Source organism: Thunnus maccoyii, chromosome 15 (assembly GCF_910596095.1).
Source record: "Thunnus maccoyii chromosome 15, fThuMac1.1, whole genome shotgun sequence".
Classification (NCBI taxonomy): Eukaryota; Metazoa; Chordata; class Actinopteri; order Scombriformes; family Scombridae; genus Thunnus; species Thunnus maccoyii.
Window position 1 is genome coordinate 4,418,516 of NC_056547.1, and position 19,140 is coordinate 4,437,655.

General features: G+C 37.4%; 1 long non-coding RNA gene and 3 gene segments (V, D, J or C); all 4 read left to right on the forward strand.

Moving 5' to 3' along the window:
* Positions 1-1,384: 1,384 nt before the first annotated feature.
* On the forward strand, positions 1,385-2,689 carry LOC121913548. Its single transcript, XR_006100318.1, has 2 exons — positions 1,385-1,750; positions 2,297-2,689. It is a non-coding gene; the product is annotated as an uncharacterized LOC121913548 (long non-coding RNA).
* A 3,816-nt stretch (positions 2,690-6,505) lies between these two features.
* On the forward strand, positions 6,506-7,035 carry LOC121913537. The segment is given in 2 exon segments: positions 6,506-6,557; positions 6,665-7,035. Coding segments are annotated over 2 exon segments (384 nt in total).
* A 7,212-nt stretch (positions 7,036-14,247) lies between these two features.
* On the forward strand, positions 14,248-14,738 carry LOC121913459. The segment is given in 2 exon segments: positions 14,248-14,299; positions 14,407-14,738. Coding segments are annotated over 2 exon segments (384 nt in total).
* Positions 14,739-16,605: 1,867 nt separating this feature from the next.
* On the forward strand, positions 16,606-17,135 carry LOC121913538. The segment is given in 2 exon segments: positions 16,606-16,657; positions 16,765-17,135. Coding segments are annotated over 2 exon segments (384 nt in total).
* Positions 17,136-19,140: the final 2,005 nt, after the last annotated feature.

A 19,140-nucleotide genomic window follows, 5' to 3' on the forward strand; every position in this document is an offset into this window, starting at 1 on the left:
AGCCACAGAAATCCTCCTCATCAAAAACATGACTTTGATCTCCGTCCTCATCTGGACTCTCCTCTGCTGCTGCTTCACAGGTAAAGTCCAGAGAATCAAACTCCTCTCCTCTATGAACATCCGTCCCTCTCAAATGAAGCCCACAAAACCATGACGCTGCTTTATGTTTTTGTCTCTGTATCCTCAGAGTCCAGAGGCCAGTATACAGTGACTCAGCCTGCAGCAGTGAGATCTGCTCTGGGAGGCTCCATAACCATCAACTGTAGGACCAGTCAGGATGTTAATGTTTGGAACAACTACCACCTCTTAGCCTGGTACCAAAAGAGAGATGGAGAAACTCCTAAACTTCTCATTTACTGGGCTACCACTCGAGCATCAGGGATTCCAGATCGTTTTACAGGCAGTGGATCAAAGTCTGACTTCACTCTGACCATCAGTGGAGTTCAGGCTGAAGATGCAGCAGTTTACTACTGTCAGAGTTATCATTATATCAACAGTCAACGTGTGTTCACACAGTGAAAAAGCGTCGTACAAAAACCTCCCTCAGTCAGACTGAACAGAAACTGAACTGACTGCTGCAGCTGGATGCTACTGCAGAGACTGATACAGTTCACTGAACACAAATGTTAAACAATTACACACACACACATTTCATTAAATTTATTAAACAACTTGCACATTGTAGCTGTTAAGATAAATGAAAATATGTCAAAACCTTTCATGGAAGACAATTTCTGGACAATGATTGTCTTGGTGGAAATCAACAAAGTTCTTCATCACAGCATATCATCATCCATTCTTACCCTGTTATGGTTTGATCCAATGTTTTTTAATGATAATGAACCCATTTCCTGACCTGACTGGTAAGAAATGTCTTGCTCATGACCTTTGACCTCAGCCTCATACTGGATCACATCCATCTCAAATATGTCCTGTTAAAAGAAAATATGAAGACACAAATCAGCATCAGAAACTTTCATAATCACAGCTCCCACCACCAAAAAATATAAATCACACTAAATATTATCTTACAGTAAGAAACTAATTACAGTAAGTGGATCAGAGATTTGGACAAATGTTTAATTTTAATGTACATTGTTGAAATTAATTTCAATTTAACTCAATAATAGTTAAGTATTAAGTGTAAAACATAAAAGTAAATTTGGTAATCATTTTTAAATTATATTTATTGTTCTTTTATCTTTTCTTCATTTCAGGCTGTTCACATTTCAGTTTGACAATAATGTGTAAAGACCAGTTCATTGAAGGTGGTCTGAGTTAAACTAAATGACCAAAGTGTTGAAATTAAAACAGAAGATCATTCATATAAGTCAAGGCAAAGGTTATTCAAACATACAAAAACACATTTAAGTATTATGTAACCCAGTAGAGAATTGGGTCCAATTATATCTTTATTTTTCTATAGTTTCCTTATTTATCTCATTTTCATTTGTTAATCAATCTGTCAATCACTTATTTTACACACACACACACACACAGTCCTTATTTGTCATATCAACTAGAGCAAACTTATGATTGGTTAGAGGGAGTTAAGTCCCACCCTCTCTTCACGCAGAAGTCAGTGAGTTGCAGCGCGGGTAAAACAGCAGCGGTCGGAGCGGATGAGAAATAGAGAGTTAGAACAGCGATTATTAACATATCCATGAGATAAAATACTCTTCTGAAGACGTCAGAGGTGTGCAAGGGTCCGTGAGCCAGGAGTAGTAGCACTTTTGGCATTATCGTCTTGGTGAGTTGCCGAGCTAATTTGCGCTAGCGCATGCTAACTGTATTAGCCACACTGTGAGTTGATGTGTGAGGTGGCAGGAAACGTGTCTGTGCTCCAGAAATGCTTGAACTTGGCTTATCACTGCTGCTCACTGTTTCTGTTAACTATCTTAAGAGTTAAAAAACTGAATATTATTGCTCTGATAATTTAAAAGAAGTAAGGTATGATGTTTATTTTGATACTGTGTGTAGTAGTTATATTGAGATACATTTTATGATGAAACTGATGGATAAGTTCATTTATAACTTAGAGTTAGAACATTATAATTCATGGGTTAACAGCTAAAATTCATGTTGATTAAAAATGTATTAAAAGGTTGATAAAATTGTATAAAATGTGGGAAATACTTACATTGAGATAAAACAAAACAAAACAACTGTACAGTTAAAAGAGAGAATTAATTTAATCATTATTGTGCTACAGTAATGTGTTGAGAATTATTATATTACTATGGCCATTAGAGAAAAGTAGTGACGTCATGAAAATAACAGTCCTGTCTTCATGCAGGCTGGGTTTTTTGAGAACTAGAGAACTGGATCTGGATTCTCCCTGTGGATGGGAGATGGCGAGCCCCCAGTGAGATCTCTTCTTAACCTAAGGAGTGAAGAACCGAGACCTGAGGAGAGGACCTCGTATCTTTTTTTGCTTCCACTCAAGTATCAGTGTGGTAGGACCACCACACATCCGACTACTTGAATTTTCCCCCCTGACTTGACATAAAACATTGACTTGAGCGCGCTGACTGATATCGCAAAGACATTAAAGGGACATTACACTCATGGACACTTTCAATTCAAGTTTTGCTGAAAGACTGTGAAATCTTGAGATATTGATGATAATTACACTGCATTTTATGTTCATGTTTTATAACTTGGTACAGTAAACTTACCTCACACGTTCCTCGTGGCTCCATTTATCTGTTTTGTCTGCCATTCCCTTTTCAACCCTCCCATTACGAACCTAGCCCCTGGTCCATATATTCTTTATTCTTTACCTTGTAGCACCTATTGGGTTACAATTACAAGGAAAATTATATGTAATATTTGCAGAGAAACCAACATCCAGTCTGGTTCCTCCACCAAAAGTCCACCACAGTGATACAAACTCATTGAGATGCTGTAAAAAAACCTCTAACTGTAGAGAGACACGGCTCTCTGACATCAACTGAATGTCATTATATTTTCTACATTGTACTGTTAAGTGAATTTCATTTTAATATCTGTAGAAATATATTGAAATAAATATGCAACAGTGTAAAAGAACTTTCTTTCACAGAGAAGAAGCTGAAACAATAAAAAACATTCTGTACAATAACTTCATAACTTGATTGATCCATATCCATTTTAAATTTAATTGGTGTGATGTAGTTTGTGGTAATACATTAAGACAGAAGAAATTACATTCTGAAAAAGCCCAAACCACATAAAAATGAATATAAACACATCCATATCAATATTCTGAAAGTTGATTGATCCATTGATCAAACAGCATCATCAGAGTAATCCATGTCCCCTGTAGTAGTACACAGCAGGACAGATGTGAAAGACACCATGTAGAACAGACTCAATACTTCTGTTAAAATGTTCTGCTTTTATCCTTTACTTTGACAGGTTTTAAAAAAATACCATCATTTATGTGTAAAATGGTGACAAAAAATGATAAAATCCCTGTGAATATACCCAGAGACAAACTCAGTGTCTGTAGATTCATTGAACACAGTAACATGTGACAGCAGTCATTCTTTAAATAATATGTTGCCTTGGACACATATGATTTGATGAATATGTCTTTATTGTTTTAATATAAAGAGAATATCAGCATTACTGCAAGCAATAAAAAATATCACCTGAGAAATGTGATGATTCTGTTAGTCAGTCAGAGCATTTCCATAGAGAGCCACTTTGCATCAGCAGCACCATGCTCCAGTGCTCTGGGAGAGTTTATAGTCCTGACAGTTGAACACTGGATGACTGACAGCTGTCCTTCATCACAACAGAAGCCACAGAAATCCTCCTCATCAAAAACATGACTTTGATCTCCGTCCTCATCTGGACTCTCCTCTGCTGCTGCTTCACAGGTAAAGTCCAGAGAATCAAACTCCTCTCCTCTATGAACATCCGTCCCTCTGAAATGAAGCCCACAAAACCATGATGCTGCTTTATGTTTTTGTCTCTGTATCCTCAGAGTCCAGAGGCCAGATCACAGTGATTCAGCCTGCAGCAGTGAGATCTGCTCTGGGAGGATCCACAACCATCAACTGTAGGACCAGTCAGGATGTTTATTTTAGCACATACCACCGTTTAGCCTGGTTCCAACAGAGAGATGGAGAAACTCCTAAACTTCTCATTTACTATGCTACCTATCGAGCATCAGGGATTCCAGATCGTTTTACAGGCAGTGGATCAAAGTCTGACTTCACTCTGACCATCAGTGGAGTTCAGGCTGAAGATGCAGCAGTTTACTACTGTCAGAGTTTCCACTATCCCAACAGTCAGCGTGTGTTCACACAGTGAAAAAGCGTCGTACAAAAACCTCCCTCAGTCAGACTGAACAGAAACTGAACTGACTGCTGCAGCTGGAAGCTACTGCAGAGACTGATACAGTTCACTGAACACACATGTTACACAATGTCACACACATTTCATATTAAGCAATTAAACAATTCACACATATCTGTAAGAATGAATATGAGTCCATTAGAGATATTAATCACAATATTTCTCATGATTAGTCTCACAATGGTACAAGCACAGTGACAACTTTGTTACATGTAATTAAATGAAAGAAAGAGGTAAAAAGATATTTGTTCTTTCATTAAATCATATTAAATATGATATGAATTTATGCAATAAGAACATCAGATTCCTTAAAGCTTGAAATAAACTTCTGTATCAAGGTGTCTCCACAGCTCAGCAGGTGATTGACAGTTCTGTGTAGACTCTACCTGTTACCTGTTCTAGCTGTGTTTACTTTCTCTCATATTCACTTTGTTATACAGAGCAGTAACAACGCTGCTGAAGAGAAAGTTTGGACTGGCAGTAGTGGATCTGTTAGATGAGGATAATCTCATTTTGGCACCATTAATGAAAAGAAAAAGATGGAAGAGCAGATATTCAGTGAGACCACTGAACATATTGAAGCAGCTGCATACTGATCAAAGCTCTTGTGGTGTCTACAGTGTGTGAATCGCAGCTACATGATTATTGTTTGAAAAGTTGCACAAAAGTTACATTATGATCCTCTGAGCTCCAACAGATGAACCACAAACATGTGGTGTTGTAAATACAGACACTCAGACACAGAGGTATAAATCAGCATCAATACAGCATTACACCAGTCAATCACATGCTACACATCATACATCTCATAAATCTCCTTCCAAAGTCTCTCTCTGTTAATCAGGTCAGAATGTAGTGCAGTTTTTCTGGATAATCTCAATCCCATTTTAAATAAACAGCAAATCTTTTACATTGTATGGAAACCACATTTCCTCTTTCTCCACCACTCATATCATTTGTCATTAACTCCTCAGCTGCTTCCATTAGGAAATTATTCAGCACTTCAAGCTTCTGCTCAGAGTCCCACCACCATAAAATAAGCTTATTTGTAAACAGCATCCTGAAAACTAAAGTAAAAATGTGACTTCCGATTTTGTTTTTGTGTTATTTTCTATATGTTTAGAGTAAAAGAAACATCTTACACTTCAGACGTTTTCAATTTTTTTTTTTTTTTTTACATCATGTCCACTGTAGCAGACAGCGGGATGATTTTACTGTGGAAAAACAGTAAAACTTGTCAATACAAAATTTAAAGTTTTCCAGCTATACAACCACCTTAAACTAACGACATATTTAACTTCATTTCATTCTGTATTTGTTTTACTTGTTTGTAGATTTTTTAGGTAAATTGTGGTATTCAGAGACACTCCTCTAATCTGAATATGCCTTTGATTTATGAATGCTGCCAAGTCTAGAGTGGCTAGTCCAGAGTACAGCAGTAATTAATAGAATAACTCATATGAGTAAGAGGAGAGATGCAAAACCAGAATGTCCACTACAGAGGACACAAATACCCTTATTTTCACTTCTTTTAGCCCATAATCTGATCAGGAATTAAAGCAGGATATCTGGCTCCTCTCCCTTCCCTTTAAATGTACAAAAGGTGTTGCCAGGTTTGCAATCTACTAGAGTAATTTACTGAACTCATATTAAATATTTAATTGGTTATTTACAATCAATTATATCCCCTTCCTGTAGATAAAAGAGATTCTGGAAAGAAGAAATCATTTTTATTGGTCTCTTTATGGCTGAATATATAGCAACTAAATTTATAAAATTTTCATCATGATTTTCCTTTTGCTATGACGCCTGTCATCCTGTCTGAAAAGTGGCTCTCCTCTCTTTACAATCTTCTGACAACATTTTAATGAGAAGAAAAAATGAATTTAACCCTTCGCCTTCTAAAAGCATTTGGTGAACTTGCAGGCTTCACTTAAATTTTGTCTCCACAAATCATTGTACATGCAGAACTGTGCAAATAACAGTAACAAGTCCCTGTTGGAGTCAGTCAGAGCATTTCCATAGAGAGCCACTTTGCATCAGCAGCACCATGCTCCAGTGCTCTGGGAGAGTTTATAGTCCTGAGAGTTGAACACTGGATGACTGACAGCTGTCCTTCATGACAACAGAAGCCACAGAAATCCTCCTCATCAAAAACATGACTTTGATCTCCGTCCTCATCTGGACTCTCCTCTGCTGCTGCTTCACAGGTAAAGTCCAGAGAATCAAACTCCTCTCCTCTATGAACATCCGTCCCTCTGAAATGAAGCCCACAAAACCATGATAATGCTTTATGTTTTTGTCTCTGTATCCTCAGAGTCCAGAGGCCAGTATACAGTGACTCAGCCCGCAGCAGTGAGATCTGCTCTGGGAGGCTCCACAACCATCAACTGTAGGACCAGTCAGGATGTTCATGTTTATAACTCAAACCACTACTTAGCCTGGTACCAACAGAGAGATGGAGAAACTCCTAAACTTCTCATTTACTTTGCTACCACTCGAGCATCAGGGATTCCGGATCGTTTTACAGGCAGTGGATCAAAGTCTGACTTCACTCTGACCATCAGTGGAGTTCAGGCTGAAGATGCAGCAGTTTACTACTGTCAGAGTTTCCACTATCCCAACAGTCAGCATGTGTTCACACAGTGAAAAAGCGTCGTACAAAAACCTCCCTCAGTCAGACTGAACAGAAACTGAACTGACTGCTGCAGCTGGAAGCTACTGCAGAGACTGATACAGTTCACTGAACACACACGTTACACAATCTCACACACATATTTCATTAAATTTATTAAACAACTTGCACATTGTAGCTGTTAAGATAAATGAAAATATGTCAAAACTTTTCATGGAAGACAATTTCTGGACAATGATCGTCTTGGTGGAAATCAACAACGTTTTCCATCACAGCTTCTCATCATCCATTCTTACCCTGTTATGGTTTGATCCAATGTTTTTTAATGATAATGAACCCATTTACTGACTTTACTGGTAAGAAATGTCTTGGTCATGACCTTTGACCTCAGCCTCATACTGTATCACATCCATCTCAGTTATATCCTGTTAAAAGAAAATATGAAGACACAGATCAGCATCAGAAACTTTCATAATCACAGCTCCCACCACCAAAAAATATAAATCACAAAATGTTATTTTACACTAAGAAACTAATTACAGTAAGATTCACATTCACTTTTCATTTTGACAGCTGGTCAATGATTAAAGTGGTGAAATTAAAACAAAAGAGAATTTAAGTGACATAATAAATAAATAATCACACAGGATATTTAAATCTACTACAAACATTTAAACACTTTAAACACACTAAAGCATTAAATGGTAAGATTATCTGTAATATTTGTGCAGGATTAGGAACATCTAATAGCAGGTGACGAACACTTCTGACAACTTTAGATTGTGGTGGTGAGCAATAATGCCTTCAGGAAAAACAAAAACAAAAACAAAGAAAGCAGTTATGTAGTGTTTAACACACTACTTTGTTTTAAAAAACCTCAACATTGGTGTGAAAAGAAAATTTTAATTAATAGTTCTGGATTCATTAGATGACATTAATCTTATTTGTGCAGCATTATTGACATTGAGAGGATAATATTTGAAGAGCAGATCTCATCTGTGAGAGAACTTTGGGAACAACTCCTACTTTAATAAAACAGAGACACTGTTAAGTTTTACTGATTGAGCTATCAGCAGTGAAAAGGATGAGACATTGAGACAACTTTTGAAGAAAATCATAAGCTAACATCTTAAAATCATGGGAATCTTTCACTGAGACACAGTACTGATAACTTGATTGATCCATTTATTAAACAGCATCATCAGAGTAATCCAAGTCCCTGTCGGAGTCAGTCAGAGAATTTCCATAGAGAGCCACTTTGCATCAGCAGCACCATGCTCCAGTGCTCTGGGAGAGTTTATAGTCCTGACAGTTGAACACCGGATGACTGACAGCTGTCCTTCATCACAACAGAAGCCACAGAAATCCTCCTCATCAAAAACATGACTTTGATCTCCGTCCTCATCTGGACTCTCCTCTGCTGCTGCTTCACAGGTAAAGTCCAGAGAATCAAACTCCTCTCCTCTATGTACATCTGTCCCTCTGAAATGAAGCCCACAAAACCATGACGCTGCTTTATGTTTTTGTCTCTGTATCCTCAGAGTCCAGAGGCCAGTATACAGTGACTCAGCCTGCAGCAGTGAGATCTGCTCTGGGAGGCTCCACAACCATCAACTGTAGGACCAGTCAGGATGTTTATGTTTATAACTCAAACCACTGTTTAGCCTGGTACCAACAGAGAGATGGAGAAACTCCTAAACTTCTCATTTACTGGGCTACCACTCGAGCATCAGGGATTCCAGATCGTTTTACAGGCAGTGGATCAAAGTCTGACTTCACTCTGACCATCAGTGGAGTTCAGGCTGAAGATGCAGCAGTTTACTACTGTAAGAGTTTCCACTATCCCAACAGTCAGTATGTGTTCACACAGTGAAAAAGCGTCGTACAAAAACCTCCCTCAGTCAGACTGAACAGAAACTGAACTGACTGCTGCAGCTGGAAGCTACTGCAGAGACTGACACAGTTCACTCAACACACACCCACACCTTCTATATTAAGCAATTAAACAATTCACACATATCTTTAACAATGAATATGAGTCTATTAGACATTATAATCACATTATTGTAATGATTAGTCTCACAATGGTACAAGCACAGTGATAACTTTGTTACATGTAATTAAATGAAAGAAAGAGGTAAACAGATATCTGTTCTTACATTAAATCATAATAAATATCATAGGAAGTTATACATTCAGAACATCAGATTTCTTAAAGTGTGGAATAAACTTCTGTATCAAGGTGTCTCCACAGCTCAGCAGGTGATTGACAGTTCTGTGTAGACTCTACCTGTTACCTGTTCTAGCTGTGTTTACTTTCTCTCATATTCACTTTGTTATACAGAGCAGTAACAACCCTGCTGAAGAGAAAGTTTGGACTGGCAGTAGTGGATCTGTTAGATGAGGATAATCTCATTTTTGCAGCATTAATGAAAAGAAAAAGATCCACTGGAAGAGCAGATATTCAGTGAGACCACTGAACATGTCGAAGCAGCTGCAGACTGATCAAAGCTCTTGTGGTGTCTACAGTTTGTGAATCGCAGCTACATGAAGATTATTGTTTGAAAAGTTGCACATAAGTCACATTATGATCCTCTGAGCTCCAACAGATGAACCACAAACATGTGGTGGTGTAAATACAGACACTCAGACACAGAGGTATAAATCAGCATCAATACAGCATTACACCAGTCAATCACATGCTACACATCATACATCTCATGAATCTCATTCCAAAGTCTCTCTCTGTTAATCAGGTCAGAATGTAGTGCAGCTTTTCTGGATGATCTCAATCCCATTTTAAATATACAGCTAATCTTTTACATTGTATGGAAACCACATTTCCTCTTTCTCCACTACTCATATCATTTGTCATTAACTCCTCAACTGCTTCCATTAAGAAATTATTCAGCACTTCAAGCTTCTGCTCAGAGTCCCACCACCATAAAATAAGCTTGTCTGCAAACAGCATCCTGAAAACCAAAGAAAAAGTTTGACTTCTGATTGAGTTTTTGTGTTATTTTCTATATGTTTATAGTAAAAGAAACATCTTACAGTTTAGACTTTTTCAAAATCATTTTTATTTTTATTTTTGCAGCATGTCCACTGTAGCAGACAGCAGGATGGTTTTAATGTGGGGAAAACAGTCAAACTTGTCAATACAAAATTTAAAGTTTTCCAGCTATACAAACACCTTAAAGTAACAACATATTTAATTTTATTTCATTCTGTATTTGTTTTACTTGTTTGTTGATTTTGACGTAAATTGTGGTGTTCAGAGACACTCCTCTAATCTGAATATATATATACATATATATATTTCACACGTTGTAGGTTCATCCTGGTAACCAGGAGGCCCAGGTAGCACAGGTGTGAATCTATGATGATGAAAAACAGAGAAATGTTATTAAATTTCATGAAGTTATTCATTTTCCATATGTAATCTATTGAATAAGCATTTAACTTTCAACTCCCTTTATGACAATGAAATGTGTATAGTAACTATATTATTGGGTATAAAACTATAATTTGCATTACTGAGCTGCCATTAATATGCTGCCATCAACAATGTAGTATTGATATATTTTTACTGGGGATAAACATTATTCATGGTTGTCCTGGAAATGATAAAACATATGTGCCAGTCCTGGCCCACATTGGTCAACGCCTTTCATCTTGCTTTGGGACTGTCAGCTCATCTGATGAGCCTCCTGCCTCTTCTTCAGAGCTCTCTACCTCTTCATCAACAGGCTCAAACTCATCCTCAGCATCTTCCTCATCTGACAAATCTACATCTGAATCTCCCTCAATTATGTTCAACAGAATCCTCTCTGCCTCTGTTCTGTGTCCCACAACAAAGTGGAAATGTGAAAGACATTAAGATCATCCTGGTGTCCACTATAGAGGACATTCATAAATGGGCTATTATTTCAACACACAAATAAATAAACTTCTCTCAGACCTCACTACATAATTCCTGACATGTTGATAAACAAGAAAATACATTAATATCATCATAAAAGATCAATAACAAAACAATATTTGACTTCTTCTTTCTCTTTCCATGAAATGTGCTTGTTGATATAGAAACAATTTTGTGCTGAAAGGAAGATGAAGTTGTCACCATCCCACCCCTACCCATGTGGTATCACTGGAAAGCCCAGGATGTCCTCTTTAGAGTACAGCAGTAATTAATAGAATAACTCATATGTGTAAGAGGAGAGATGCAAAAACAAGAATGTCCACTACAGAGGACACAAATACCCTTATTTACTCTTCTTTTAGCCCATAATCTGATCAGGAATTTAAGCAGGATATCTTGCTCCTCTCCCTTCCCTTTTAACGTACAAAAAGTGTTGCCAGGTTTGCGATCTATTAAAGTACTTTTTCTGAACTAATATTAAATATTTTATTGGTTATTTACAATCAATTATATCCTCTTCCTGTAGATAAAAGAGATTCTGGAAAGAAGAAATCATTTTTATTGGTCTCTTTATGGCTAAGTATGTAGCAACTAAATTTATAAAATTTTCATCATGATTTTCTTTTTGCCATGACGCCTGTCATCCTGTCTGAAAAGTGGCTCTCCTCTCTTTACAATCTTCTGACAACATTTTAAAGAAAAAGAAAAATGAATTTAACCCTTCGTCGTCTAAAAGCATTTGGTGAACTTGCAGGCTTCACTTAAATTTTGTCCCCACAAATCATCATACATGCAGAACTGTGCAAATAACAGATAACAAGTCCCTGTTGGAGTTAGTCAGAGCATTTCCATAGAGAGCCACTTTGCATCAGCAGCACCATGCTCCAGTGCTCTGGGAGAGTTTATAGTCCTGAGAGTTGAACACTGGATGAATGACAGCTGTCCTTCATGACAACAGAAGCCACAAAAATCCTCCTCATCAAAAACATGACTTTGATCTCCGTCCTCATCTGGACTCTCCTCTGCTGCTGCTTCACAGGTAAAGTCCAGAGAATCAAACTCCTCTCCACTATGAACATCCGTCCCTCTGAAATGAAGCCCACAAAACCATAACGCTGCTTTATGTTTTTGTCTCTGTATCCTCAGAGTCCAGAGGCCAGATCACAGTGACTCAGCCCGCAGCAGTGAGATCTGCTCTGGGAGGCTCCACAACCATCAACTGTAGGACCAGTCAGGATGTTTATGTTAGTGGCTCAACCCACTACTTAGCCTGGTACCAACAGAGAGATGGAGAAACTCCTAAACTTCTCATTTACCTTGCTACCACTCGAGCATCAGGGATTCCAGATCGTTTTACAGGCAGTGGATCAAAGTCTGACTTCACTCTGACCATCAGTGGAGTTCAGGCTGAAGATGCAGCAGTTTACTACTGTCAGAGTTTCCACTATCCCAACAGTCAACGTGTGTTCACACAGTGAAAAAGCGTCGTACAAAAACCTCCCTCAGTCAGACTGAACAGAAACTGAACTGACTGCTGCAGCTGGAAGCTACTGCAGAGACTGATACAGTTCACTGAACACACACGTTACACAATCACACACACACACACACACACATTTCATTAAATGGATTAAACAACTCGCACATTGTAGCTTTTAAGATAAATGAAAACATGTTAAAACCTTTTAAGGAAAAAAGTTTCTGGACAATGATTGTCTTGGTGGAAACCAACAAAGTTCTTCATCACAGCTTCTGATCATCCATTCTTACCCTGTTATGGTTTCATCCAATGTTTTTTAATGATAATGAACCCATTTTCTGACCTGACTGGTAAGAAATGTCTTCCTCATGACCTTTGACCTCAGCCTCATACTGGATCACATCGATCTCAAATATGTCCTGTTAAAAGAAAATATGAAGACACAAATCAGCATCAGAATCTTTCATAATCACAGCTCCCACCACCAAAAAATATAAATCACACAAAATATTATCTTACAGTAAGAAACTAATTACAGTAAGTGGATCAGAGATTTGGACACATTTTCAGTTTAAATGTACATTGTTGAAATTAATTTCAATTTAATTTAATAATAGTTAACTATTAAGTGTAAAATGTAAAAGTAAATTTGGTAATCATTTTTAAATTATATTTATTTTTCTTTTATCTTTTCTTCATTTCTAGTTGTTCACATTTCAGTTTGACAATAATGTGTAAAGACCAGTTCATTGAAGGTGGTCTGAGTTAAACTAAATGACCAAAGTGTAAATTAAAACAGAAGAAATCATTCATATAAGTCAAGGCAAAGGATATTTAAACAAAAACACATTTAAGTATTACATGGAAAATTATATGTAATATTTGCAGAGAAACCAACATCCAGTCTGGTTCCTCCACCAAAAGTCCACCACAGTGATACAAACTCATTGAGATGCTGTACAAAAACCTCTCACTGTAGAGAGACACGGCTCTCTGACATCAACTGAATGTCATTATATTTTCTACATTGTACTGTTAAGTGAATTTGATTTTAATATCTGTAGAAATATATTGAAATAAATATGCAACATTGTAAAAGAACTTTCTTTCAAAGAGAAGAAGCTGAAACAATAAAAAACATTCTGTACAATAACTTCAATACTTGATTGATCCATATCCATTTTAAATTTAATTGGTGTTATGTATTTTGTGGTAATACATTAAGATGGAAGAAATTACATTCTGAAAAATCCCAAACCACATAAAAATGAATATAAACACATGCATACCAATATTCTGAAAGTTTATTGATCCATTGATCAAACAGCATCATCAGAGTAATCCTTGTCCCCTGTAGTAGTACACAGCAGGACAGATGTGAAAGACACCATGTAGAACAGACTCAATACTTCTGTTAAAATGTTCTCCTTTCATCCTTTACTTTGACAGGTTTTAAAAAAATACCATCATTTATGTGTAAAATGGTGACAAAAAATGATAAAATCCCTGTGAATATACCCAGAGACAAACTCAGTGTCTGTAGATTCATTGAACACAGTAACATGTGACAGCAGTCATTCTTTAATAATATGTTACCTTTGACACACATGATTTGATGAATATGTCTTTATTGTTTTAACATAAAGTGAATATCAGCATTACTGTAAGCAATAAAAATCAACACTTGAGAAATGTGATGATTCTGTTAGTCAGTCAGAGCATTTCCATAGAGAGCCACTTTGCATCAGCAGCACCATGCTCCAGTGCTCTGGGAGAGTTTATAGTCCTGAGAGTTGAACACTGGATGACTGACAGCTGTCCTTCATCACAACAGAAGCCACAGAAATCCTCCTCATCAAAAACATGACTTTGATCTCCGTCCTCATCTGGACTCTCCTCTGCTGCTGCTTCACAGGTAAAGTCCAGAGAATCAAACTCCTCTCCTCTATGAACATCCGTCCCTCTGAAATGAAGCCCACAAAACCATGATGCTGCTTTATGTTTTTGTCTCTGTATCCTCAGAGTCCAGAGGACAGTATACAGTGACTCAGCCCGCAGCAGTGAGATCTGCTCTGGGAGGCTCCACAACCATCAATTGTAGGACCAGTCAGGATGTTCATGTTCATAACTCAAACCACCGTTTAGCCTGGTACCAACAGAGAGATGGAGAAACTCCTAAACTTCTCATTTACTTTGCTACCACTCGAGCATCAGGGATTCCAGATCGTTTTACAGGCAGTGGATCAAAGTCTGACTTCACTCTGACCATCAGTGGAGTTCAGGCTGAAGATGCAGCAGTTTACTACTGTAAGAGTTTCCACTATCCCAACAGTCAGTATGTGTTCACACAGTGAAAAAGCGTCGTACAAAAACCTCCCTCAGTCAGACTGAACAGAAACTGAACTGACTGCTGCAGCTGGAAGCTACTGCAGAGACTGATACAGTTCACTGAACACGCACGTTATACAATCACACACACACACAAACTTTTAGATTAAATCAGTAAACAATTCACACATATATCAGTACTAACGAATATGAATCTGTTACAGATAATAATCACAATATTTCTCATGATTAGTTTCACAGTGGTACAAGCACAGTGACAACTTTGTACTGATGACTGATGAAAAAAATGTAGTTACATTTAACTAAATGAAAGAAAGAGGTAAACAGTTATTTGTTATTTCATTAAATCATATTAAATATGATATGAAGTTATGCATTAAGAACATCAGATATCTTAAAGTTTGGAATAAACTTCTGTATCAAGGTGTCTCCACAGCTCAGCAGGTGATTGACAGTTCTGTGTAGACTCTACCTGTTACCTGTTCTAGCTGTGTTTACTTTCTCTCATATTCACTTTGTTATACAGAGCAGTAACAATGCTGCTGAAGAGAAAGTTTGGACTGGCAGTAGTGGATCTGTTAGATGAGGATAATATCATTTTGGCAGCATTAATGAAAAGAAAAAGATCCACTGGAAGAGCAGATATTCAGTGAGACCAGTGAACATGTTGAATCAGCTGCAGACTGATCAAAGCTCTTGTGGTGTCTAGTTTGTGCATCACAGCTACATGATTATTGTTTGAAAAGTTGCACAAAAACTACATTATGATCCTCTGTGCTCCAACAGATGAACCACAAACATGTGGTGGTGTAAATACAGACACTCAGACACAGAGGTATAAATCAGTATCAATACAGCATTACACCAGTCAATCACATGCTACACATCATACATCTCATAAATCTCATTCCAAAGTCTCTCTCTGTTAATCAGGTCAGAATGTAGTGCAGCTTTTCTGGATAATCTCATCTGACAAATCTACATCTGAATCTCCCTCAATTACTTTGAACAGAATCCTCTCTGCCTCTGTTTTGTGTCCCACAACAAAGTGGAAATGTGAAAGACATGAAGATCATCCTGGTGTCCACTATAGAGGACATTCATAAATGGGCTATTATTTCAACACACAAATAAATAAACTTCTCTCAGACCTCACTACATAATTCCTGACATGTTGATAAACAAGAAAATATTTGAATATCATCATAAAAAAATTAATAACTAAACAATATTTCACTTCTTCTTTCTCTTTCCATGAGATGTACTTGTTGATATAGAAACAATTTTGTGCTAAAAGGAAGGTGAAGTTGTCACCATCCCACCCCTACCCATTTGGTATCACTGGAAAGCCCAGGATGTCCTCTTTAGAGTACAGCAGCAATTAATAGAATAAATCATATGTGTAAGAGGAGAGATGCAAAAACAAAATGTCCACTACAGAGGACACAAATACCCTTATTTTCTCTTTTTTTAGCTCATAATCTGATCAGGAATTAAAGCAGGATATCTGGCTCCTCTCCCTTTCCCTTTAAATGTAAAAAAAGTGTTGCCAGGTTTGCGATCTACTAAAGTACTTTTACTGAACTAATATTAAATATTTAATTGGTTATTTACAATCAATTATATCCTCTTCCTGTAGATAAAAGAGATTCTGGAAAGAAGAAATTATTTTTATTGGTCTCTTTATGGCTGAGTATGTAGCAACTACATTTATAAAATTCTCATCATGATTTCCATAGAGAGCCACTTTGCATCAGCAGCACCATGCTCCAGTGCTCTGGGAGAGTTTATAGTCCTGACAGTTGAACACTGGATGACTGACAGCTGTCCTTCATGACAACAGAAGCCACAGAAATCCTCCTCATCAAAAACATGACTTTGATCTCCGTCCTCATCTGGACTCTCCTCTGCTGCTGCTTCACAGGTAAAGTCCAGAGAATCAAACTCCTCTCCTCTATGAACATCCATCCCTCTGAAATGAAGCCCACAAAACCATGACGCTGCTTTATGTTTTTGTCTCTGTATCCTCAGAGTCCAGAGGCCAGTATACAGTGACTCAGCCTACAGCAGTGAGATCTGCTCTGGGAGGCTCCACAACCATCAACTGTAGGACCAGTCAGGATGTTTATGTTCATAGCTCATCCCACTGTTTAGCCTGGTACCAACAGAGAGATGGAGAAACTCCTAAACTTCTCATTTACTGGGCTACCACTCGAGCATCAGGGATTCCAGATCGTTTTACAGGCAGTGGATCAAAGTCTGACTTCACTCTGACCATCAGTGGAGTTCAGGCTGAAGATGCAGCAGTTTACTACTGTCAGAGTTTCCACTATCCCAACAGTCAGCATGTGTTCACACAGTGAAAAAGCGTCGTACAAAAACCTCCCTCAGTCAGACTGAACAGAAACTGAACTGACTGCTGCAGCTGGAAGCTACTGCAGAGACTGATACAGTTCACTGAACACACACACACACACACACACACACACACACACACACACACACACACACACACACACACACACACACACAAACACACACCTTTCATATTAAGCGATTAAACAATTCACACATATCTGTAAGAATGAATATGAGTCTATTAGAGATATTAATCACAATATTTCTCATGATTAGTCTCACAGTGGTACAAGCACAATGACAACTTTGTTTCATTTAACTAAATGAAAGAAAGAGGTAAACATTTGTTATTTCATTAAATCATATTAAATATGATATGAAGTTATGCATTAAGAACATCAGATTTCTTAATGTTAGGAATAATCTTCTGTATCAAGGTGTCTCCACAGCTCAGCAGGTGATTGACAGTTCTGTGTAGACTCTACCTGTTACCTGTTCTAGCTGTGTTTACTTTCTCTCATATTCACTTTGTTATACAGAGCAGTAACAACGCTGCTGAAGAGAAAGTTTGGACTGGCAGTAGTGGATCTGTTAGATGAGGATAATATCATTTTGTCAGCATTAATCAGAAGAAAAAGATCCACTGGAAGAGCAGATATTCAGTGAGACCATTGAACATATTGTATCAGCTGCAGACTGATCAAAGCTCTTGTGGTGTCTACAGTTTGTGAATCACAGCTACATGATTATTGTTTGAAAAGTTGCACATAAGTTACATTATGATCCTCTGAGCTCCAACAGATGAACCACAAACATGTGGTGGTGTAAATACAGACACTCAGACACAGAGGTATAAATCAGCATCAATACAGCATTACACCAGTCAATCACATGCTACACATCATACATCTCATAAATCTCATTCCAAAGTCTCTCTCTGTTAATCAGGTCAGAATGTAGTGCAGCTTTTCTGGATAATCTCAATCCCATTTTAAATGTACAGCAAATCTTTTACATTGTTTGGAAGCCACATTTCCTCTTTCTCCACCACTCATATCATTTGTCATGAACTCCTCAGCTGCTTCCATTAGGAAATTATTCAGCACTTCAAGCTTCTGCTCAGAGTCCAACCACCATAAAATAAGCTTGTCTGCAAACAGCATCCTGAAAACCAAAGAAAAAGTGTGTCCTCCAATTTAGTTTTTGTGTTATTTTCTATATGTTTCAAGTAAAAGAAACATCTTACAGTTTAGACTTTTTCAAAAACATTTTTATTTTTATTTTTACAGCATGTCCACTGTAGTAGACAGCAGGATGGTTTTAAGGTGGAAAAACAGTCAAACTTGTCAATACAACATTTATAGTTTTCCAGTTGTACAACCACCTTAAACTAACGACATATTTAACTTTATTTCAATCTGTATTTCTTTTACTTGTTTGTTGATTTTGAGGTAAATTGTGGTTTTCAGAGACACTCCTATAATCTAAATATGCCTTTGATTTGTGAATGCTGCCAAGTCTTCAAAGACTTTGATGTTGATGTACTGAGAAAAGTACTGAGTTGGACTCCAATTTGCACAAGTTGTAGGTTCATCTTGGTAACCAGGAGGCCCAGGTAGCACAGGTGTGAATCTATGATGATGAAAAATGCCAAGAAATGTAATTAAATTTACATTTTTCATATGTAATCATTTGAATAAGCCTGATGACAATGAAATGTGTATCGTAGTTATGTTATTGAGTGTAAAAATTCAATTTGGAATACTGAGCTGCCATTAATATACTGCCATCAACAATGTGGTATTGATATATTTTTTACTGGGATAAACATAATTCATGGTTGTCCTGGAAATAATAAAACATATGTGCCAGTCCTGACCCACATTGGCCGACACCTTTCATCTTGCTTTGTGACTGTCAGCTCATCTGATGAGCCTCCTGCCTCTTCTACAGAGAACTCTACCTCTTCATCAACAGGCTCAAACTCATCCTCAGCGTTTTCCTCATCTGACAAATCTACATCTGAATCTCCCTCAGTTATTTTCAACA